At 48.2% G+C, this 20,463-nt stretch overlaps 2 protein-coding genes across 4 annotated transcripts in view; one reads left to right on the top strand and one right to left on the bottom strand.

Annotated features, from left to right (window-relative positions):
* LOC131490529 (protein HIRA) overlaps nt 1-18,275 on the bottom strand; it is a 103,970-nt gene extending 85,695 nt beyond the window's left edge. For 2 of the 3 annotated variants that reach the window (XM_058692975.1, XM_058692977.1), the window contains exons 1-2: nt 18,142-18,275; nt 17,827-17,994 (exon numbers count right to left, since the gene is read on the bottom strand). In XM_058692975.1, the coding sequence (XP_058548958.1) occupies nt 17,827-17,962 (136 nt within the window). In that variant the 5' untranslated portion in view covers nt 17,963-17,994; nt 18,142-18,275. Of the gene's footprint in view, nt 1-6,651; nt 6,789-17,826; nt 17,995-18,141 lie in introns of those variants that run through there. The other variant, XM_058692976.1, reaches the window with a different exon arrangement.
* MRPL40 (mitochondrial ribosomal protein L40) lies at nt 7,690-10,833 on the top strand. The gene is made up of 4 exons (XM_058692980.1): nt 7,690-7,859; nt 8,188-8,271; nt 9,214-9,372; nt 10,440-10,833. The coding sequence occupies exons 1-4, from the start codon at nt 7,807-7,809 to the stop codon at nt 10,762-10,764; spliced, it is 621 nt and encodes a 206-aa protein (XP_058548963.1). The 5' UTR covers nt 7,690-7,806; the 3' UTR covers nt 10,765-10,833.
* Nucleotides 18,276-20,463: the final 2,188 nt, after the last annotated feature.

Consider the following 20,463-nt stretch of genomic DNA (forward strand, 5'->3'; position numbering starts at 1 on the left):
CCCCTCCCTCCAGGAATGAAGCACCTGCTCCCAGCTATGGGAATGTTGGCAGCCTGTGAAAGCTCCCAGCTCAGACCTTCTCCATAGGGGACCTGACCTCAGTGGAAGAACTGCTTTGACCAAGGTCAGGTCCCCTCCTCAAGAGAGCCTGTGCCCAATGACTGTGGACATGGAAATGGAAAGACTGGCCCTTCACCTCAATTCAGGACAATTCACAAGGACTAGCTGCAGAGCTAACAAGGTCAGCTGCAGCTTTTGTTGCACTTGCATCTCAACTCACCTTCTCCCTGTCCAGTCCTGCTTCCAGCACTCCCCTATTAATTCTTTTTTTTTAATTGTTTTTAACGTTTATTAATTTTTGACAGACAGAGTGTGGGCAGAGAGAGACACAGAATCCAAAGCAGGCTCCAGGCTCTGAGCTGTCAGCACAGAGCCTGATGCAGGGCCCGAACCCATGAACTGCAAGATCATGACCTGAACCAAAATCAGACGCTTAACTGCTTAACCGACTGAGTCACCCAGATGCCCCTCCGTTAATAATTCTGCATGCCAGGCCTCTCACTCTTAAGAGTCTGCTTCCTGCAACAGTCTGCTCACGTTACCTTTGCACTCAGGCTTTCCCAAAGCACTCTACTTAAAATTCTCCCACCCTTGGGGTGCCTGGTTAGCTCAGTTAAGCATCCCACTCTTGACTTTGGCTCAGGTCATGATCTCACAGCTCATGAGTTCGAGCCCTGAGCTCTCTACTGTCAGCGTAGTCTACTTAGGATTCTTTCTCTTTCTCTCTCTCTCTTCCCCTGTCCCCCTCCCTCTCTGCCCTCACCCGCTGGTGCTGTCTCTCAAATTAAATAAATGAACTTAAAAAAAAAAAAATTCTCCCACCCTCCAACCCTACCACAGTGCTCCTCATCTGTCGGCTGTTTCTCCACATACTCACCCATCTAATGTTCTCTGCAACTGCTTGTTTATGATGTCTGCTGTCTCCCCCATGTGCTCCTCTCCTCCCTCTCCCTGTCTGCTTAGACAGGATGCTCCCAGCAGATAGCCCTTCTAGTCTCACTGGCTAAATGCATCACATGCTGCTCCTCAAAAGATCCTGCTATGCTGCTTGGTTCACTGTTACATTGCCAGCACTTAGCCCCTGGCACACAATCTGTACTCATTATTTGTTGAATGGATGAATTCACTGAGTGCCTCTCTTGTGCAGGACCTTCTGATGGATGATGCAGCAGACCTAGAGACCACTCCTATGAAGGTCTTTTCCTGGCCTTCAAATGGGGCTTGCTGCCTCTTGTTTGTCTCTCATTATAGTAGCTCTAGCCAGGGCAGCCTCCCTGTGATTTGGTCTATCCTAGGTTAGTTAATGCATCAAAACAGGTATGGCTTTCAAAAGCAGCAAGGTTTGACCCAAATGGGTTTTCTTTAAGCCAGAGGTGTTCTGAACCACTTGCTATCTGTTTGTTTCATCTACTCCCTTTCATAAAATGCTCTCGATCTTCCCCAGGCTTTTCCTTCTGACACTTCCACAGCAGCAGTGCCTTTTCCACCACCACAATCCAACCCCATCAAGGCTCACCCACAAACAAGGCCCTTGTCCCCAGCACTATTGTGGCTCACTCGTGTAGCTCCTGGTTTCCACCTGCATCGTAGAATGTAGTCTGTACGTCCTTCTCTCCCACCTACTACACAGCCTTCCATATATAGGAGTAGCCTGATTTACCTCTGATCACCATGGATCTTCTCTCCAGAATGGCTCAAAGTTTCATCCATAAATAAGTGAAAGATCCACATGTATATTATCTAAGTTAAAATCTCACCCAGTTTTCTTCTGAATCTTCTTCAAATGTATTCTGGTTCTTTTTTTTAAATCAACCTACTGTCTTCAGGCATAACTCAATGAGTTATGGAGAGAGCTTGGGTTTCCTGAGCCTTGATAGGTGGCAGGTGTTATTGGTTTCATTTAACAAGTCAGGAAATGAAATTAAAAGAACCTCTGTAACACATATTTGGTGAGCAGCAGAGCACAGAGATTCAAGAACAAGACTATCTGACTCAAAATAAAAGATAAAATTCTCGTCTTCACGAAACTTATACTCTATACTTATACTCTAGTTGGAGCCATACTTCACGAAACTATACTTCACGAAACTTATACTCTAGTTGGAACCATGAGACAAATACATAAAAAGTCAAATAACAATAAAAATGTTCTATCTAGGGGTGCCTGGGTAACTCAGCTGGTTGAGTGACTAACTCCTGATTTTGGCTTAGGTCACGATCCCAGGGTCATGGGATCGAACACTGCATCAGGCTCCGTGCTGAGCATGGAGCCTGCTTAAGATTCTCTCTCTCTCCTCCCTTCTGCCCTTCTCCCCCACTTGCGTGCTCTCTCTCATATTTAAAAAAACAAAATAAAACAAAGTTCTTATGTGGAGTAGGGTTTCTCAATCTCAGCACCACTAACATTTTGGGCCAGATGGTTCTTTACTATGGGGGAATGTCCTGCATGCTGTAGGGTGTTCAGCAGCAGTCCCACCCTCTACCTACTAGATGCCAGTAGCACCCCCACTTCAGTTGTTTTACAACTGTTTGGTTTTACAACCAAAAGTGTTTCCAGACATTGGCCTGTTTGAGAACCCCTGACGTAAACAAACTGCAAAGCTTATCTTAACGACCACTGCAATCATAAAATATCACCATTAGGATCCCTCCCAGGCTGTTCTCAGAGATAAGTCTGCAGTGCCCCTCTAGCAACCACGCAGGGCCTTTCCACACCCGCTGCTGACTTCATTACTGTACTATCCTGCTTGCATTTCTCCTTCAAGCTGACTTATTTATTTTCACCCAGATGCAGTATATGTCTCAGGAAGATGTCTTGAAATCCCTTCTGAAAGGACATAAGGTAGGGGGAAAAATAATCCAATTAAAGGGCAGAAGCAAAAACATACACCATAAAGCAATGTGATTAACTGACAAATTATCCCAGTGTTGGAAATTTGCCAAATGCCTTTTTACAACAATGCCATCAAAGTGTGAGCCAGAGGCCAAGGGAGGACAAGAGTTCTTTCAGTCCTGGCCCTTCTGGTTAGAATGGGCTTCCCTGAAGAGCTGAGCATGAACGCTATCTGCTCAGGGGTGAAAAATTCCAGAAACTCTCAGGAACAAAGGCCCAGGGATGGGAAGAACCATGAATTTCTTTTTTTTCTTTTTAAGTTTATTTATTTATTTTGAGAGAGAGAAAGCATGCACATGTGGAGGGAGGGGCAAAGAGAGAGGGAGAGAAAGAATCCCAAGCAGACTCCATGCTGTCTGTGCAGAGCCAGACCCAGGGCTCAATGCCACGAACCATAAGATCATGACCTAAGCCAAGATCAAAAGCAGATGCTTAACTGACTGAGCCCTCCAGGCACCCCAAGAACCATGAATTTCCATGAAATTTTCTAAAATACAAACTAACCTAACTTATAAATGAACCTTATTCTGTCCAAGCCTAAAATAAAATTAAATATATATGGAATACAATATCCAAGAACACAGAGTAAAATGGGTATAAACAGTGGCTGGTACATAACTCCTATGTAAGTAATAAATATTATTAGCTTTTATTATATATCTTAATTTAAGACAGTCTTTCATATTTGAGTACAGGGTGAAATAACAGGAACAAATCTTTACATTTCCTCAACTTTATCAAGGCCTAGAAGTGGAGTCACAAGCCTAAGTATTTACAGGTAATAAATGATGGTATCTTGAATCCAGTCTGATTCCATGTTCAAGGCTCATTTCACTGTGATATGACACACCTCAAGATTTATTAATTTACTGGTCACTTTAAAGCAGTGATTCTCAACTGGGGGTGATTCTGGCCACCAGGGGATACCGGCAACGTCTGGAGACATTTTTGGTTGTCACAATTGAGTGTGTGTGTTTGGGGGTGGGGGGTGGTACTGGTATCCGATGGATTGAGGCCAGGGATGTTAACATCCTACAACACACAGTATGTTCCTCACAACAATTATGTGACCCAAAGTGTCAATAGTGCTGAGGTTGAGAAACCTAGCTTAGAGAAAAGTTCTTACCAATATTATTAACCAGGAAGATGGAGACCAAAAGAATGCTTACACGCCAACAGATATTTCTTCCTTTGCCTTTAACCTGCTCTATTCTAGCTGTCCTCTCCACCATGTGTGAATGGATTCTGCCTCCACAGGTAATATGCTGGGCTCTCTGCTCCTTCCCTCTTTGGACTCTCAGACACCAGAAAAAGTATGTTCAAGCCACAGAACGGGTCAGGAGACATGAATGCAGCATCAGGAAGGCAGAAAGTGCAAGGATGCACTCTCCAAAGCACCACGGTCTTTTGGGTTTGTTAATCCAAAGTAAGTGTGATTTTACTGGCCGCTAGCCACAACTCTGGCTTCTGGCTAAGCAGCCCCTGTTCCCTGCAGCAACTACTATTCACCAGTCTTTAAAAGACTGCTCAGTAGTGGTCTAGATCACTATCATGTCCTTCAGATAGTGGTAATCTACCCTGACAGTCCTTCTGAACACTTGAAGAGACAGAGGTTGATTTCAGGATATTTTAAAAGAAAGTTATATCCTATCCCACCAGTCTTAATTTATTATTGTCTCTTAGATTTCGAAAGCACTTTATATTCTACCTTTTTTTGTGTCTACCTTTTGTGTCTACCTTTGCAACCAAAGATCACATTTGTACTGTGAAGAAAGCAGAGCAGATATCATCCTGTTCTATTCTAGGACCATGGAGAGAGAGAGACTATAGCAACAAGAGGCCAGAGTCCACTGCTCTGCCCACTCTGCCAGGCTGGGATGTTTGGCTGCTGGCCTGGTTGCAGACTCTCTCTCATTTGTACCTAATCGCTTAAGCATCTTGACATACTTATGCTTACATAGCATAAAACTTGTGTCTTACAAAGGAGTTTATCACAAAGTTAGAAATTATATGGCAAGAAGTAAAAGAGACTGAAGAGGGGTAGACCATACACAAAAATTGATCTAGACAAAGCGTTTTAAAATAAAAATTCCTTCAGATCTTCACTTACACAGCAAACTAGTTCATAACAAAATGTTTCCTTTCCTGACTCACAAGCACCATAATTTATAATTAACGAACATTTGCCCAATTCTCCAGGGAAAGATCTACACGCTACACATCAGGAAATGCTCTTGGAGATCAGCACAGGAGAAATGAAACTCAAGTTCACCACTTTTGCTTTCATGCACAGTAAACCTAATTGTGTCTTTGTAAATTATGGAAACCTCAGCATACCTCTTGTACACAATATTTACCACATACCCTTTGTGTGGGAGGTACTGCTGAGTTTAGCAGGGAATACAGAATGAGGCCCTGCCCTGGGGCAGGGGCAGGGGCAGGGGCAGGGGCTGGGGCTGGAGGGTGAGTAATATGACACGTAAACCCACAGGGACAGGGCACATCAAGTGGAATACAACAGGAGAAATGGGAACAACAACAAAAAAGGTGACCTCATCGGGACACTGAAAAATAAGAAAAATGTCACACAAGAAGATGGAAGGAAAGAGCACTTCTGACTGTAAGGACATACAGTTTCAGTTCAGTTCAGTTGCAATAGTAGAAAACATCCTGGGATTAAGTTCAAAACTAAAAAGCTACACATGTATAAAAAAAGGGGCTTCTACCTGCTCTCAAAGAAAACACTAGCTCCCTCTAGTCGCATTGCAAAGTAGAAATGAGGAACAAGACAGAATCAGGGTGACCCTTTTCCTGTCAGCAGAGACAGCCTGGAATCAGGGCTTCAGGCCTTAGGCTGGAGAAGTGCTCCCTGGGCTTCAGTGCTATCAGCAGGGAGATTGGGGAGGGGGGTGGCTCTTTCTCCTCACCTCCCTGGAGAGCAAAGGCCAATTCCTGCAGCAGGTGTGCCAATCAAGTACAACTATGACAAACTGTGCTACCAGTTTTGGGTGCTTATCTGTACGCAACCAGAGGATTGAAAGAGTCTGTTCCCCAAGAGTGTGCTCTGGAGCCACTGCCACAGGGCTAAGGAAAGCCCTCTCCTAGATCACCACTCGCCTTATGAGCTCCAACCCAAGTCACCCTGATGTCTCAGTACAGAACAAACGTGGGTCGTTCAGCTGTGGGACTTGGGGCCCGAGCCACAGTCCCCCAAATGGGGGCACTGTCACCAGATCCTGGCAGTAACAGCCCCTTCACCAGGGCAGAGATACGCATATTTCAGGTGTTCACCCTGCCACTGAAAGGCCACAAGGGGGACTGGGCCCCAGTTTTAGACACTGAACCATCTGAGCACATCCTGGCTGATGCAGACGAATGTCAGGAGCTGGCTGGCGCCCAGGGCCGCTCCCCGGAGGCAGGCCGCGGCTCCTCCACGGACCACGGGTGGGCGACCGAGGGCTCAGTGTAAGTGCCAGGGGTGAAGGCGGATTCGCTGAGGGCAAGCGGAGCACGTGCCCGAGCTCGCCGGCTTCCCCGTGCCGAGGACAAAGTCCGCTCTCGCCAACCCCGCGGTTTGGGTACCGGGCACCGGGCGCGTCGGGGGACGAGGCGGGCACGGCCTGTGCGCGGCTCTGACCATACTCTAGACCCCGACCCCACTCCAGGCTCGGCCTTCCGCGACCACTGCGCGCACTCACCATTGTGGTTGACCCAGGTCGGCTTCAGGAGCTTCATTGTTCGGCCGCCGCCGCCGCCGCCGCTGGGCTGAGGCGAGAGCCGTGTCCCTCAGCGCGCCCGGGCCATGGAGCCACCGCTGCTGCTTCCTCCCGCGCCGCCCTCCGGCCGCCGCCCGCCCAGCGCCCTCAGCGCCGCCGCGCCATCGCCGGCCCGCGCCCCCCTCCGCCGCCACAGCCGCCCCCCGCGCTCGGCCGCCGCCGCCGCCGCCACAGCCGCATCCCCTGCGCCGCTCCTCCTCCGGCGGCTCCCGGGCAACGCCGGAAGTCACGGCGCGCACCTGCCAAATCGCCCCGGCGGGAAACCGCTCCCTGCGCGGACGGGGCCGCCAGGCTCCTTCTTGGGTAGGGGCAAAGCAGGCTGGCTGCGCTTGGGGCCCGCCCTGGCGCGGCTCCCGCCGAGGGGGTCGGCTGAGAGTGCGGCAGGCGAACAGGGCCTCGAGTTGCAGCCCGGGCCGCCGGAGTCGGGCGGGGTCAGGATGGCGTGAACGGCCTCTCTCCAGCTCTCTACCTCGCTGGTTCCGAGTCCGACTAATTAGCTAGCTTCCGTCATTCATCAACACGCGTTTATTGGGCATCTCGAGAGCGCCAAGCCACGTGCCAGAGCCGGGATGTTGTTGCCGGCAGGGGCCGCAGCCCCGGGCTCAGACGAATACGGGGGAACGAACTAGTCCCGGGAAGGGTCAGGGGGATGCCGAGACGAACGCGTTTATGGAAGATCGGGGCCGTTTTCACAGACGGAGGCACTTGGACCCAGAAGGACGCCCTCTCGGCCACTCCGGCTGCACTGTGGGGTCTTGGCCCTCACAGGGGCGCAGGCCGACTAATTAGGGGAACCACTGGCGGGGTCGTGCCCTCAGCCGGGGAGGGCTCTCCGCCGCAAACATAGGCGGAAAGGAAGACGTCACGCGAGGCGCTAAGCGCTCAGAGCTTGCCCGCGCGTCGTCGGGACGTGCGGGGCGGGGCCACGTCGGGGGCGGGCCAGGTGCAATCCAGCCCTCCTCAGCCGGAACGCGGGAACGCGGAGCCACGGGAAGGCCGGACCTTTGCGCGGCGCACGGCGGGACGGACAGCCAAGGGTGTGCGCCCGGAAGGAGCCGGTCGGCTGCCAGAGGGGCCATGGCTGTCGCAGCGCTGAGAGCTTCCGCCCGCGCTCTGCGCTCGGGGAGCTGGTGAGTGCGGACCTCAGCAGTGTCTCGGGCGGGTGCCTCGCCTGCGCTCCCTCCCTGACCACTCTTGACCACTTTATCTTCGGGAGGAGCTAGCTGATCGCGCCTCTTCCTGTGGTTGGAAAACCAAGGACCCTGGCGAGCAGGGACCCTGCCCAAGTGCTCTCTAGTGTGAACGGGTGGGGAGGGGGGGGCGGGTTGAAGTCTCCCACATTGACCTCGTCGTCACATCCAATAGTTACAAGGGCCCCAGATTTTGAGTATCATAATTTTTTCCCTTTTTCCTGTTCAGTGGGGAGAATCAGACATTTATATATCTTATCTCTTTCAGGCTTCTGGGAACTTGGCAGACACAGATTAGAGACACCCACCAGCGAGCTTCATTATTTTCCTTCTGGGAACTCATTCCCATGAGGTAAACTACCGTGGGCCTGACCTCTTTGGGGGTGTCAGCGGGAGATTGATGTGCATATGAACAGAAGAAAGCAAGAGACCACTGGACATTGTTTGCAAAATTAATTTCCTGCAAATTTTCTCAGTAAAATTTTGGCAGATGCTTTTCTGTCTTTCAGCATTCTATATGTGGAACACTGCTGTCTGTAAACACAAAACAAAAATTTAACTTAAAAGTGGTTTAAATAAAAATTAGTTTTAGAGGGATTCTTGTATGTTTTAAAGGACACAGCATAGACTTGTTTCTCCATGGGCCTTCCATTTCTGGTTCCCTGGAGAGGTGGGGAGAGGCATGAGGACTAGATTTCCCACCTAGGAGTCCGGATACTTTCTAGGGACTTGATTCACAAAGCTCAGTCTTGATGCTAGAGAATTTAATTTTTAGTAGTATATTATCACCAGAGGATATATGTTCTCAGGAGTACATCAGACTTTTGTCAATGCTCTAGGATGGGGAAATTTGTTAAGAAATCCTGAAAAGTAAATAGGGACACGCCACTTTTATTATACTGTCTTAGTCTTACTAAAATCACTTTTAATAAAAAATCACAAATCCATTTATAACATAATGATTTTCTAATTCATCCGTTTAGTATTTTCAGTTTCCATTGCAACCCCAAGGCACACCTGAACCCAACACTAAAGATGAGTACTTTTAATTTATATCCTGATGCCATATGAAGTTTTTCTAGCCCTTCCTGGCTTAACAGTACCCACAGTTCTCACAAGGATCCTGGATTGGAGGCCATCTCCCTTACACACTCCATTGGTGAAGTTAGACCCTTGCATAGTTCCTTCCCCAGTGGAGAGCTCAGTATAAGTTCAGGGCACTTCACCTAGTGCCATGTCTCAGCATGTTCCTGAGCCTGAAGAGGAAAATGTCTAATGTTTGCTTTTCCATTAGAGCAGAGCCTCTGAGAAAGAAGAAAAAGGTAGATCCTAAAAAAGACCAAGCAGCAAAGGACCGTTTGAAAAAGAGAATCAGACGACTGGAGAAAGCTAGCCAGGAGCTAATCCCCATTGAAGATTTTATAACACCTGTGAAGCTCTTGGATAAAGCAAGGTAAGGGTCCTCTAGGGTTGAGGTTCTCAGGACAAAAGAGTTCCATCATCTTTGGCTAGTTTTGTCTGCATTTCATGCCTGTGACAGGAAGGGGTGAGTGGGTGTGGGGTGACTAGGTCCTGGACTGAGTCCTTTTCTCCTTGACTGTCTTGTGGGAGTTGGCAAAAGCATTCTTTTTTACTTTTTTAAATATTTATTTTCAAGAGAGCGAGCGAGCACAAAAGCCGGGGGGGGGGGGGGGGGGAGGACACACAGAGGATCCAAGCAGCTCTGTGCTGACAGGAGAGAGCCTGATGCAGGGCTTGAACTGGCGAACCACGAGATCATGACCTGAGCTGAAGTCAGACACCCAGCCAACTAAGCCACGCAGGCACCTCAGTTGACAAAAGCATTCTTTGGTGGTGCTCTTGAATGGCTGAAATGGGAAAGAAACTCGGAATAACTGTTTGATAAGCCAGTTCATATTGCTTTCTTGCAAGAGGAGTTTTAGCTGTATGACTGATGACTTGGGTCTTGGGTCTGCAGCCCTTGCCCCATCTTGATGGTAGAAAACACTTAGCCTCAAGCTTTATGATACAAATGCTCATAGTTGGCATGTGTTGTGTGTAGGCTTGTTGTGTGCTGCCTTGTAAAAAGTGTACCATTTATAAAGTAGCACTTTGCCATACCTACGGGACATGGCACGTGCTTTTTTGGTACTCTAGTGGGCTGATCTGGGCTCTTGACTCCCTGGGATTTGGGTGTCCATTTTCATAACACCACTTCACTGAAAAGTCACCTCTCACCAAAGGTAGTCTCAGCCTGGGGCAGAGGAAGTGCTGCCAATTTTCTTAGAGCATCACTGTTTCTTGCGTCCACATAAAGCAAATAGCACTGGCTTCCAGCGTCAGTTACAGCTGTTACACCAACATTCCATTCTTTACTTTGTCCCTAACTTCCATGTTTTTCTCAAAGTCTTATCTGTTTCTGGCAGTGGGGAGGGCTGGGTCATATGCAGTCACCCAGACTGCCTGGCCAGTGACACTGGTGATCCCCAACTTCACACCTTTGGATTTGTGTGTTCCCAGACAGCGGCCTCACATGGAGCTTCCTTTTGAGGAGAGTGAGCGGAGAGCTCTGCTTCTGAAGAAGTGGTCCCTGTACAAGCATCGAGAGCATGAGATGGAGAGAGATGCCATCAGGTCCATGCTTGAGGCCCAACAGGAAGCTCTGCAGGAGCTGCATGTCCTGTCCCCAGAGCTACATGCGGAGGCCACCAAGCGGGACCCCAATTTATTCCCCTTTGAAAAAGAAGGGCCAGATTACACGCCACCAGTCTCCAACTACCAGCCCCCTGAAGGCAGGTACCATGACATCACCAAGGTGTACACACAGGTGGAGTTTAAGAGGTAGAGCTGTAGGCTGCCTTTAGAGCCAGAACAGGACTCAAGCACGTTGTGAATAAATGTTTAATCAAGTGTCTGTTTTATGTTAGAGTCAAAATTAATTCACCTGAGAATGGATGGGGGTGAGAGATGCTACCCTTCCTTGTCTGGTATTGGGGAGTGAATGGCCAAGACTTTGAGTAAAAAGATTCCAATCCTGTGGGGCAGACACCACCAGCAAGAGGCACAAAGTACCTCAAGGAGAAATGAAGGATGTGCAGGTTGTGTACTGTGTATGGCACGCCTGTGCAGACAGGCAGAACCTTCTCATTGGGGCAGATGGAGCACTTGGGTTTCCTCGTATCTTTGGCAGGGCCAGCTTTGGGTTTTAGGCTGGGAAGGGAGGCTGAAGAGACTGGAGCAAGCCTGGGACACACCTAAAGTTGCTGTGTCCCCTAGGAGCACATGGCACCCCTCTTATTCAAGTGCTGTTAGTCCAGAACAGTGAACGTATTAATGTGCTGGGGCTGCCAGAACAAAGTACCCTAAACCAAGAGGCTTGAACAACAGTTGTTCTGGAGGCCAGAACTCTCAAGATCAAAGGGGTTGGCAGCATTGGTTTCTCCTGAAACCTCTCTCCTTTAGTTTGCAGAGCTGCCTTCTCTGTGTCCTCACAGGGTCATCATCCTTCTGTGCCTCTCTTAATAAGGATACCAGTCAAATTGGATTACAGCCTACTTTAATGATCGCATTTTAAGTTAATTACCTCTTTCAGCATCTTATCTATAAAGTCCCATTCAGACATACTTGGAGTTAAAGCTTAAACATAGGAATGGGGGGGGGGGGCACAATTCAGGCCATAAATAGTGAAGGTCAAGTGAACAAATAGAGCCTGCTAGTGACTTACATAGCCACCTCAGAAAAGCTTTGGGTTCTTCACTACCTTAGTGCTGATAAACGGGAGAAACAATCGAGTAAGACTTCAGGTTTTCCTAGTGTGTGGTTCACTTCTGGTTTACTTAGATAAATGTTTTTACCGGAGAAAAACCTGCCTAAGGATTCTAAGTTCTTTGGCTCTACCTATGAGCCAGTCACTGAATCCAGCCACTTTTCACCTCATTGCTACCTCTGAGGTCCACGCCATTGCCAACTTTTGCCCGTTCCACTGCAACAGCCAACTCATCTCTCCATGTGGGCATTCCCCTTGCCCCTGCCAAGCTCCTCTGCAAGGCAACCAGAGGGCTCTGTGAAGCACAAGCCAGGTCAGGCATTTGGCTCCTGACCACCCTGATTACACCTTACAGTAGCCCCCCATCCACCTTCCCCTGGTCTGCACATGGCACTTGCTTATTCCTTGTGGCCTGTGTGCCCCTTTCTCCACAAGGCTCAAGCCTCTTAATCCAAGTCTGGGCTCTGATGTTGCCTTCCCCACCTCCCTGCCCACTGCAGGTGCTTTGTAGTAGTGCTTTTCGAACGGTTTTCATCCACTAGGTTATATAATCAATTCATGGGGTCATGGCCAGCAGTTTTAACTTTTTATTTTGAAGTAGTTACAGATTCACAGGAGGTTGGAAATAAGGATGCAGGGAGGGACTGTGTGTGGTTCTCCCAGTCTCAAGTATCAACATCTTAAACACCAAGTAGTGTCAGTACCCAGAGACTGACATAGGTACAGCCTAGAGTGTATTTAGGTTTCCCACTATGTCTGCAATCATCTGTGTGTATGCCTAGCACTACAAAATGTCATCACACATTCAGCTCTGTATATGTCAAGGTTCCATTACCACAGAATGCCCTTGTGTGCCCCTTAATAGCCATATCCACATCCCTCTTCCCATCCCTAACCCTTGGCAGCAGTAACCATTCTCCATCTATAATTACATCATCTCACCAATGTTACATAAATGGAACTATCATATGTATCCATTAACTCCGCATGGTTTCCTTGAGTTTCACCCAAGTTGCCACATGTGCAGTTTATTTTCAGTGGCACAGAACTGAAAATGTCAGTGTACCACACACTATACAAGGATTGTTTTGTGAAACTTGTTTCAACCATATATGCCGTATACAAAGTATGTACAGATCATAAAACCCTTGTTATTATGGGTTTCATGCAAGAGATCCTGCTCTATTTTCTTCACAGCACTTAACATTACTTTAGACTTATTTAATGATGTTTAAATGTTTTGTCTGTCTCCTAAACTCAACTAAAACTCTTTGAAGTAACTTGCCCATTTCAAGACTGCAATCCTGGCATGTAGCAGGTGCTCAGATGTTGTGAAGGGTGAACACAGGAGCAGGTGTAGGAACATTCTGCGCAATGATGATTATTTGTCAACGTGGAACTCACTGAGTAGCAGAGAAGGAATAAGACTTAACAGAGCAGTCAGTGGCAGGCAGCCCCCGGCCCTAAAGAAGCACGTAGAGTGTGGATCCCTTGAGGTGAGCCCTTCAGGACTGCTGGCTGCTATTGCAGCCCTGCCCCAGGAAGCCCAAGGGATCATATGCAGATTGGAAAATTCAAATATCCCTTATGTTTCCGAGTGAAGAGAATGCCCGTAGATCGCCAGCAGCCTTCCCTCTCCTTCTTGGCCTGAAATGCTCCAGAAAGTAGCCACACCACAAAAGAGATACCCTGGTTGACTCAGATGTGAAGGCACCCCACCCTGGGATGGGCTCTTTATACTCACCTCTGTTCCTGGGCTCCTATGTGCACACCCACACCACTCTCAAGGACACACACACAGGGAGGAACCATAGGGAACCTGTGTACACACATCCCCACCACTCAACAGGTACATACACACACAGGAAGGGGTTATTGGGGTCCTATGTGCACACCACTCCCCCCCTCACCTCACAGGTACAAACATACAGGGGAAGGCTACTGGAACCTATGTGCACACCCCTCACTACTCCCAGGTATACAGTCACAAGGAAGGACCACTGGGGACCTGTGTGCACATTCTCCCCTCGCCCCCCACTCACAAGTACATACACACTCAGGAAAGGCTACTGAGGACCTACGCGCAGATCCCCTAACATTTACAGGTACATGCAGTCACAGGGACTCGGCATAGCAAAGGAGAAAATGCACATGAAAAGGCAAAGTTTTCTTTAATGTATGCCTTTCTGAAGTGATGGGATTATTTTGCCCCGAAGAATGTGTTAAAAGATGGTGGAGTTAAAACATGTCCTTTCTGGCCAGGTTGGGGCCCAGTCGTGAAGAAGTACTAAAATGCGGTGGGCCCGGGGCGCCTGGGTGGCTCAGGCGGCTAAGTGTCCGACTTCAGCTCAGGTCATGATCTCACAGTTCGTGGGTTTGAGCCCCGCATCGGGCTCTGTGCTGACAGCTCAGAGCCTGGAACCTGCTTCGGATTCCATGTTTCCCTCTCTCTCTGCTTCTCTCCTGCTCACACTCTGTCTCTCTCTCTCAAAAATAAAATAAGCATTAAAAAATAAATAAATAAAATGCGGTGGGCCTCAATGGCCAGGAAGGAGCAGGGAGGGTGCTGGGCACAGGGCCAGCCTCACCCTCAGCACCATACAATGGGGCCTGCTATGCAGCCACAAGATGCAAAATTATTAGTAATAAAAAGACCTCTCCAAGAACTAGAGTTCTTGTTGGTTCATATGCATATATTTTTAAAACATCTACAAGAGTATAAGCACACAAAATCCCCAAACTCTCCCAGTACAACAATGTCAGGTGCTAAATCTAACAATCTCAACTATTAAATTGTGGATTTAATGGTCAGCTTTTGTTTGGAATAAAATATGTGAAATGGCTTTTGATATAATCTACATTTTCTAAAAATGACCAAGGGATATTCTGAAGGAAAGAGACCAAAATTCCATTGTGTCTCGGGCTTGGCTTTCTTAAGCCAAGAGTCTATGAACCCTTTTAACGCAAGCTTATGTATTCTGTACCTGTGTGCATTTCTTAAAAACCAGAGTCTTCAAGAGGCCTATCTCGTAGGAGAAGAAACACCCCACCTGTGTCTGCAGAGGAACTGAGTGAGTGGGCTGTAGCTCTGTGTAAGCACCAGGGGCTGGCAATGCAGTTTCACCAAATCGAGGACCAGGAAAGGCATTCACTACAACACAACCATTTAGCTACCTCATTCTGATCCCCCTACATGACCACTTGGGTCAGGGCTACCACTCAAGAGTTTACCTGAGAATGCTGCTGTCCCCAAGAGGGGAACACGAACCAGCCTGACCTGGCTGCTCACTGGGATCTGCAGTGGTGTCTGGCATCCTGGAAGCTGTGCAGTGGGTGAAATTGTCTTTCAGAGCATTGCAGCAGCAGGTGCAGTTCAGGTTCAGTTCACTCTGAATGCAGGTGAAGGGTGCGCAAGTAGGGCTGGAGACCTCAGGCTCTGTGTTCTAGGCGGTAGAAGCTCTCAGGGACCGACTAGACTCTTTTGGCCAGTCACTGTCCTTAGGGTCCTGCGATAGCCCCACTTAGATCAGGGGAAGCCATTCAGGAGTGCTCGTCACTGGTCTTTCTCCTCCTGTGGCAGAGGGAGGTGCCAGTCTGCAGGAGGGCTCTGCCTCAGGGCCCACACGAGGGTGTGTTTCCGTGCAGCCTGGACTCTCGCACGCTCACTCTCACAGAGGGACTGCTGTGCAAAGGAGACCCCAATCACTTCTGGCTCACATGGCCCTTGAACCTCCCTCCTCCTTAGCACCCTCCCAAACACAAGTCAGACAAACTTGGCTGCTTCCACCTAATAAACCTTGGCGATTGTTCCGTATTAGAACACACACATATAGATCATACTTTCTCCCAAGCTACTGTGAAAAACTATTGTGCAGTTCACCATAATTTGAGTAAATTTTAAAATGTCTTCTCCTGGGTCTCAGGGCTTGATGCTTTCGGTCGACTTAATCAGGTTTACCTCCTGAGACCAGAATGGGGCTGAGAAGAGACAAGAGTCTGAAAGAGTGGCTAGAGTGGGGAGGGTAAGGCAAGAGACACATGAGCAGGGAGCCCCAGACAGGCAAGGAGGAATCTAGATGAAAGATAATAGGTGACACTCAACCAGCAGGCTTTTCTCTGCCTCTCCCGCACCTCCCCGCACCTGCTCCCTGCCAAATAAACACAGGGCAGTACCTTACCACCATGAAAGGTGCACTTGGTAGGCACCAGGTGTTCTACTAGCCTTTTTATACATATAATTTCACCTTCTCTAATTGTCTTTGCTAGAGCTCAACTGTCTCAATGTTTTTGTTCTTGTTTAAAAAGCAATCAGCAATGCAAAGAACATGAAAAACTCCCAGACTTCTGGAACTGAGGTGAAATTCACAGCTTCCTCAACACAATTTTAGAACTAAATTTTAATGCTACACATTTCCCTGATGATGGAATAATCTACTGGCTACTGTACTTCCTCGGTTTTTCACTAAACCATATACTACAGGTTCCTTTCCCTGCCCAGATAGATTCGCTATTTATTCTTTTTAATGGCTATGTAATACCCCACTGTTTGGAGGAAGTTATTTGGTTAAATGTCTATTAGTGGCATTTAGGATGCTTTCAGGTTTTGTGCTATCACAAATAGTGATGCAATGGATATTTTAAACTTTTAACTGTGCACTGTTACCCAATTACTTCCCTAGGATGGACTTTCAGAAGTAAAACTAGGGGGTCAAAAGGTATTCGTTTGGATAATCAGATGGAATTGTTGGATAATCAGAACACGTAACACTCCACAAACACTTGCACAAGTACCCCTGCTTCTCCACATCCTTACAGACACTTCTGATGTGTCACTGGGCAGAAACCACTGGTCATCTGACCTTGTATCCCAGGCCATTTGATTTTTTTGAATGAATTCCTTCTTCCTGCCCTTTGCCAAACTTTTCTATTCTGAAATAATCCCCATTTAATCTTTTTTTAAATGTTTGTTTAATTAGAGAGAGAGAGAGAGAGATGGAGAGCAAGCAGGGGAGGGGTAGATAGAGGGGGTAAGAGAGAGAATCCAAAACAGGCTCCACACTGTCAGCACAGAATCTGACTTGGGGCTCAAACCCACACCATGAGATTATGACCTGAGCCTAAACCAGGAGTCTGACACTTAAATGACTGAGCCACCCACGCACTCCCCATTTTTCTTACTGATCTATGAGCTCTCTCTTAAAAAAAAAAAAAAAAAAAAAAGTCATTAACCTCTTCCTATATAGGCTATAAGCTATTGTTTAAAATTTTTTGATTTCCACTTATGGATTTGTCATCACTTTTATACAGGAGCTTGGTTTCCATATCTGTTTGTCTGTTTCAATAATCACATACATTTAACCATGCTGAAGCAGTCCCCAGTCCTGCTGGGCCCTCACCCCTTTCCCATGAGCACTGCACCTTCAAGCTTCTCTCCATCTCCCCAACCAAAAACAGCTCTAAGGCACGGAAGGTGCCAGAAGGGCAGGGGCTCGGTTTTCATCACTCCTGTATCTCTAAGAGCTCCCATCATGATAAGTATCTGCTGAATGAATGGAAAACTAGAACTATCTCCTCATTGGTCTCTTTGCCCCTCCATAATACATTCTCCCACCATGGCAGTCAGACTGACCTTTTAAAGATATAAATCAAGTCATGCTTCCCAGCACACGTTTACACTTGAATCTAAACCCTTTTTTAAGCCCCACCAGATACCACCTGGTACCTCTCCAGCCTCACCCCCTACCTCTCTACAGCCCACCCTCCTTCTGCTCCAAACACCTGGACCTTCTTTCTGTTCTTCAGATGTGCCCGCCTGGGTCTGGGTGAAGGTTCTTAAGGCTGGTTTCTGGTTTTTCAGGCCTTCCCAATATCCCCTTCTCTGCAGGCCTGCTAAGAACACTAACACTCTCTCCCTCCAAACTCTAAATTCTCCTCCTTTGTCTTCAATGTATGAAAGCCCCGTTGATATGCTAATTTTTCGTATTTCTCAAAAGAAAGGAAGCACAAAAAGAGGAGGGACCCAGTGAGTACTCCTCTCCGGCGTCTCAGGGCTTGGAACGTGGGAAGGGCGTGATCCGTGCACTCGGACGCTTCAGCAATACACCCCCTCGGCCCAGCGCCACCCCTGGCTCCCTGGCACACCTGGGCCTCCGCGCTCCGGCGCTCCTCCCACTCTCGGCAGTTGGCCAGGTCGCGCCGCCACTGCTCGCAGGCTGGCCGCTCGCCGTGGACGTAGTAGTGGTGCAGGAAGTGCCTCGCGCTGCGGCAGAGCTTCCATTCAGCGCTGTAGGTCTCGCAGGGGCGCGGCGGCTGCAGTGAGAAGCTCGCCTGAGCCGGAGGCCTCTGCGCCGCCCGCCCAGATGCCCATCCCGCCTCCTCCTTGGAAGAAGGCTCGGATAATCCGGTCACAAGGTCCGAGTAGGTTCCCCCCACTTCCCGGGCGCCCCCAGCACTTACCCGCCAGCCGCCACCATCCGCCATTACCGGGCGACTGCCGAATCCCTCCTCTGAACTCGCTAGCCAATGAAAATTGAAGAAAGCCGGCACCGTATGATTGACGGATTAACGAACCAATGAACTCAGAGATATGCCGATAACTCCTCACCCACCTCCTAGTCACGAGCTAATAAACAAGACTTCAGGGCAGAACAGCCAATAACACCCGGGGGCGGTGGCACGTGGAAAGGCGGGGCCCATGAGGCCCAAAGGATAGTGGGGGGGGGGGGGGAGGGGGGCGTGTCCCGAGGGTTAAGAAAGTCTGTAGTCCTTCCTGGAGGCCAAATGGTGCCTGGCGGGCGGCCCAGGTAGCACTTCGTTACCTATTTCTGAAACCACGGGGTTCAGGCCGGTTTCATTTTCATAAACCTCAAAAGACAGGGCTCATTTTCATAAGCACATACTGAGCATCAACTCCATGTGGCGAAGCTGCCATGTCTGCGGCTACAGTAGTTTCACTTGAGTGTCCACTTGAGGGTGAGGGTGAACTCACAAAATAACCTGTATTGGCTGGGCGGGGGTCTAGGGAGCCCAATGATGTCCTGAAGGAACCCAGGCTAGTAGTGGAGGCTAGCGAAGGATGTTTCCAGCACAGTGGCAGGCTGGTCGAAGGCATGGAGGCTGCGTGTGACAAGGGGCAGAGAAGAAGCCTTATAAGTATGGGGCAGCTTGTATGTCTGATTAGGAATGAAGGCTTTACTCTGAGACATGGGAAGACATGGAACGTTTGTAAACAAAAGAGGTGCACAAGAGGAAATAAAAGCAAAGAAGCTAGTGAATCTGAGTAGTCCTGCAATACCTATGCAGTGGGTCTCCAACTTGGGAAAACTTACTCATCTGCTGGGGAGCCTCTTACAATGCAGTTGCTGGACCCACCCCAGGAATGAGACAGCATCAGACTCTCAAATGGGCCAGAATGCTGCAATTTTACCAGGAGTCCTGCCAAGCTGGCTCATAGACCAAGCTTGAAGACAGAGAGGGCTGCAGACCAGGGGGCAGCAGTAATGACAAGGTGACCCCTGGTGACCCCTCCCCTCTATGTCACCAGAAGGCCCACCAAAAGAGTCCACCTGCAGCCCAGGCAAAGAAGTGTGGCTCTAAGCAAAGCACCAGGAGTGGTTTTATTGCATACACTGTAGATGTTGCTTAGGAAAGACAAAAACCCAAGGCCAGTGCCTTACTTTAATATTCATTATGCATCAAATGATACATTAGCCAGTGTGATCCTGCAAATGGAGGCTGCCTACCCACCAAGGAGGGCTTCTATTTCAGCTAGTGAAAGAGAGATCCCCTTAAGTGGAGGGTCAGGGAAGTCACAGCAGTGCTTCATGCCTCTTAATACCTTGTCCATCATCAGTGGTGACAGTCTGGGCAATAGTCCAGCTCTTGTCTTCATGACAATCATCTATTCTCTTGACTTGATGACATGTGGGTGGACCCTGGAGCAACCATCCTGAAGGGGGCATCCTCTCTTGAGTGTTCAAGGAGCTCTGTCCAGAGATGGAACCCTCTGTTTTCAAGCAGGAGTCCTGGTACAAGAGGAGACCCTGCTCGGGCTGACAATCCCAACACAGGGTTCAGAGAACCTCACTTCTCCCTACATTCTCCAGAAGTCCCACACAGAAGCTCTTTTCTAATGGCAGGATGGAACAAGGGACACCTGCAAGCAAGTCTTCCTCCAACTTCTGGTTGGAGGCCCGGTTGGGGCAACCCATGTTGGTACCTAATTAAACATTTGGAAGCAATCCAGGTTTTAGTCATTGCCCATTTTTATTTGAAATTCTTGATGTAAAATTATTTTCAAGGAACAAAAGAGATTAAATTAGATTAACATGTCAAAAGATCTCACATTATAGAAAGTGATCTGAGACCAAATTAATATTAATAAAAAAGATAGGCCAGCAGAACCTTGGATAATACATTAAAACTGGGAGTGGGAGGTAGGGAAGGAGAAAGAGGAATGTACCTTTAGCACTTATTTATTCTAATTCGTATTTGTGCTTCATCATGAAGTTGTTTTACTGTAGAACAGATTCATTTAGGTTTATTCACTCATATTTCCATATGAAATCAAAATACAAGTGGAAATGTATTCAGATCAGGAATCCACCTTCTGATGGTTCTTTTGAAAAAAAAAATCAATATGTAAAATAAAAATAGAAACACCCTTCCTCATATACTTAAATTGCAGCCAGAGTAATGGGATAACCACTATTTATAGAGCACATATCTAGCCATTTTTTCTAGGCCAAAGGCAATGTTCTAAGCTATCAACCTGGGAAA

Source organism: Neofelis nebulosa, chromosome 11, assembly GCF_028018385.1.
Source record: "Neofelis nebulosa isolate mNeoNeb1 chromosome 11, mNeoNeb1.pri, whole genome shotgun sequence".
Taxonomy (NCBI): Eukaryota; Metazoa; Chordata; class Mammalia; order Carnivora; family Felidae; genus Neofelis; species Neofelis nebulosa.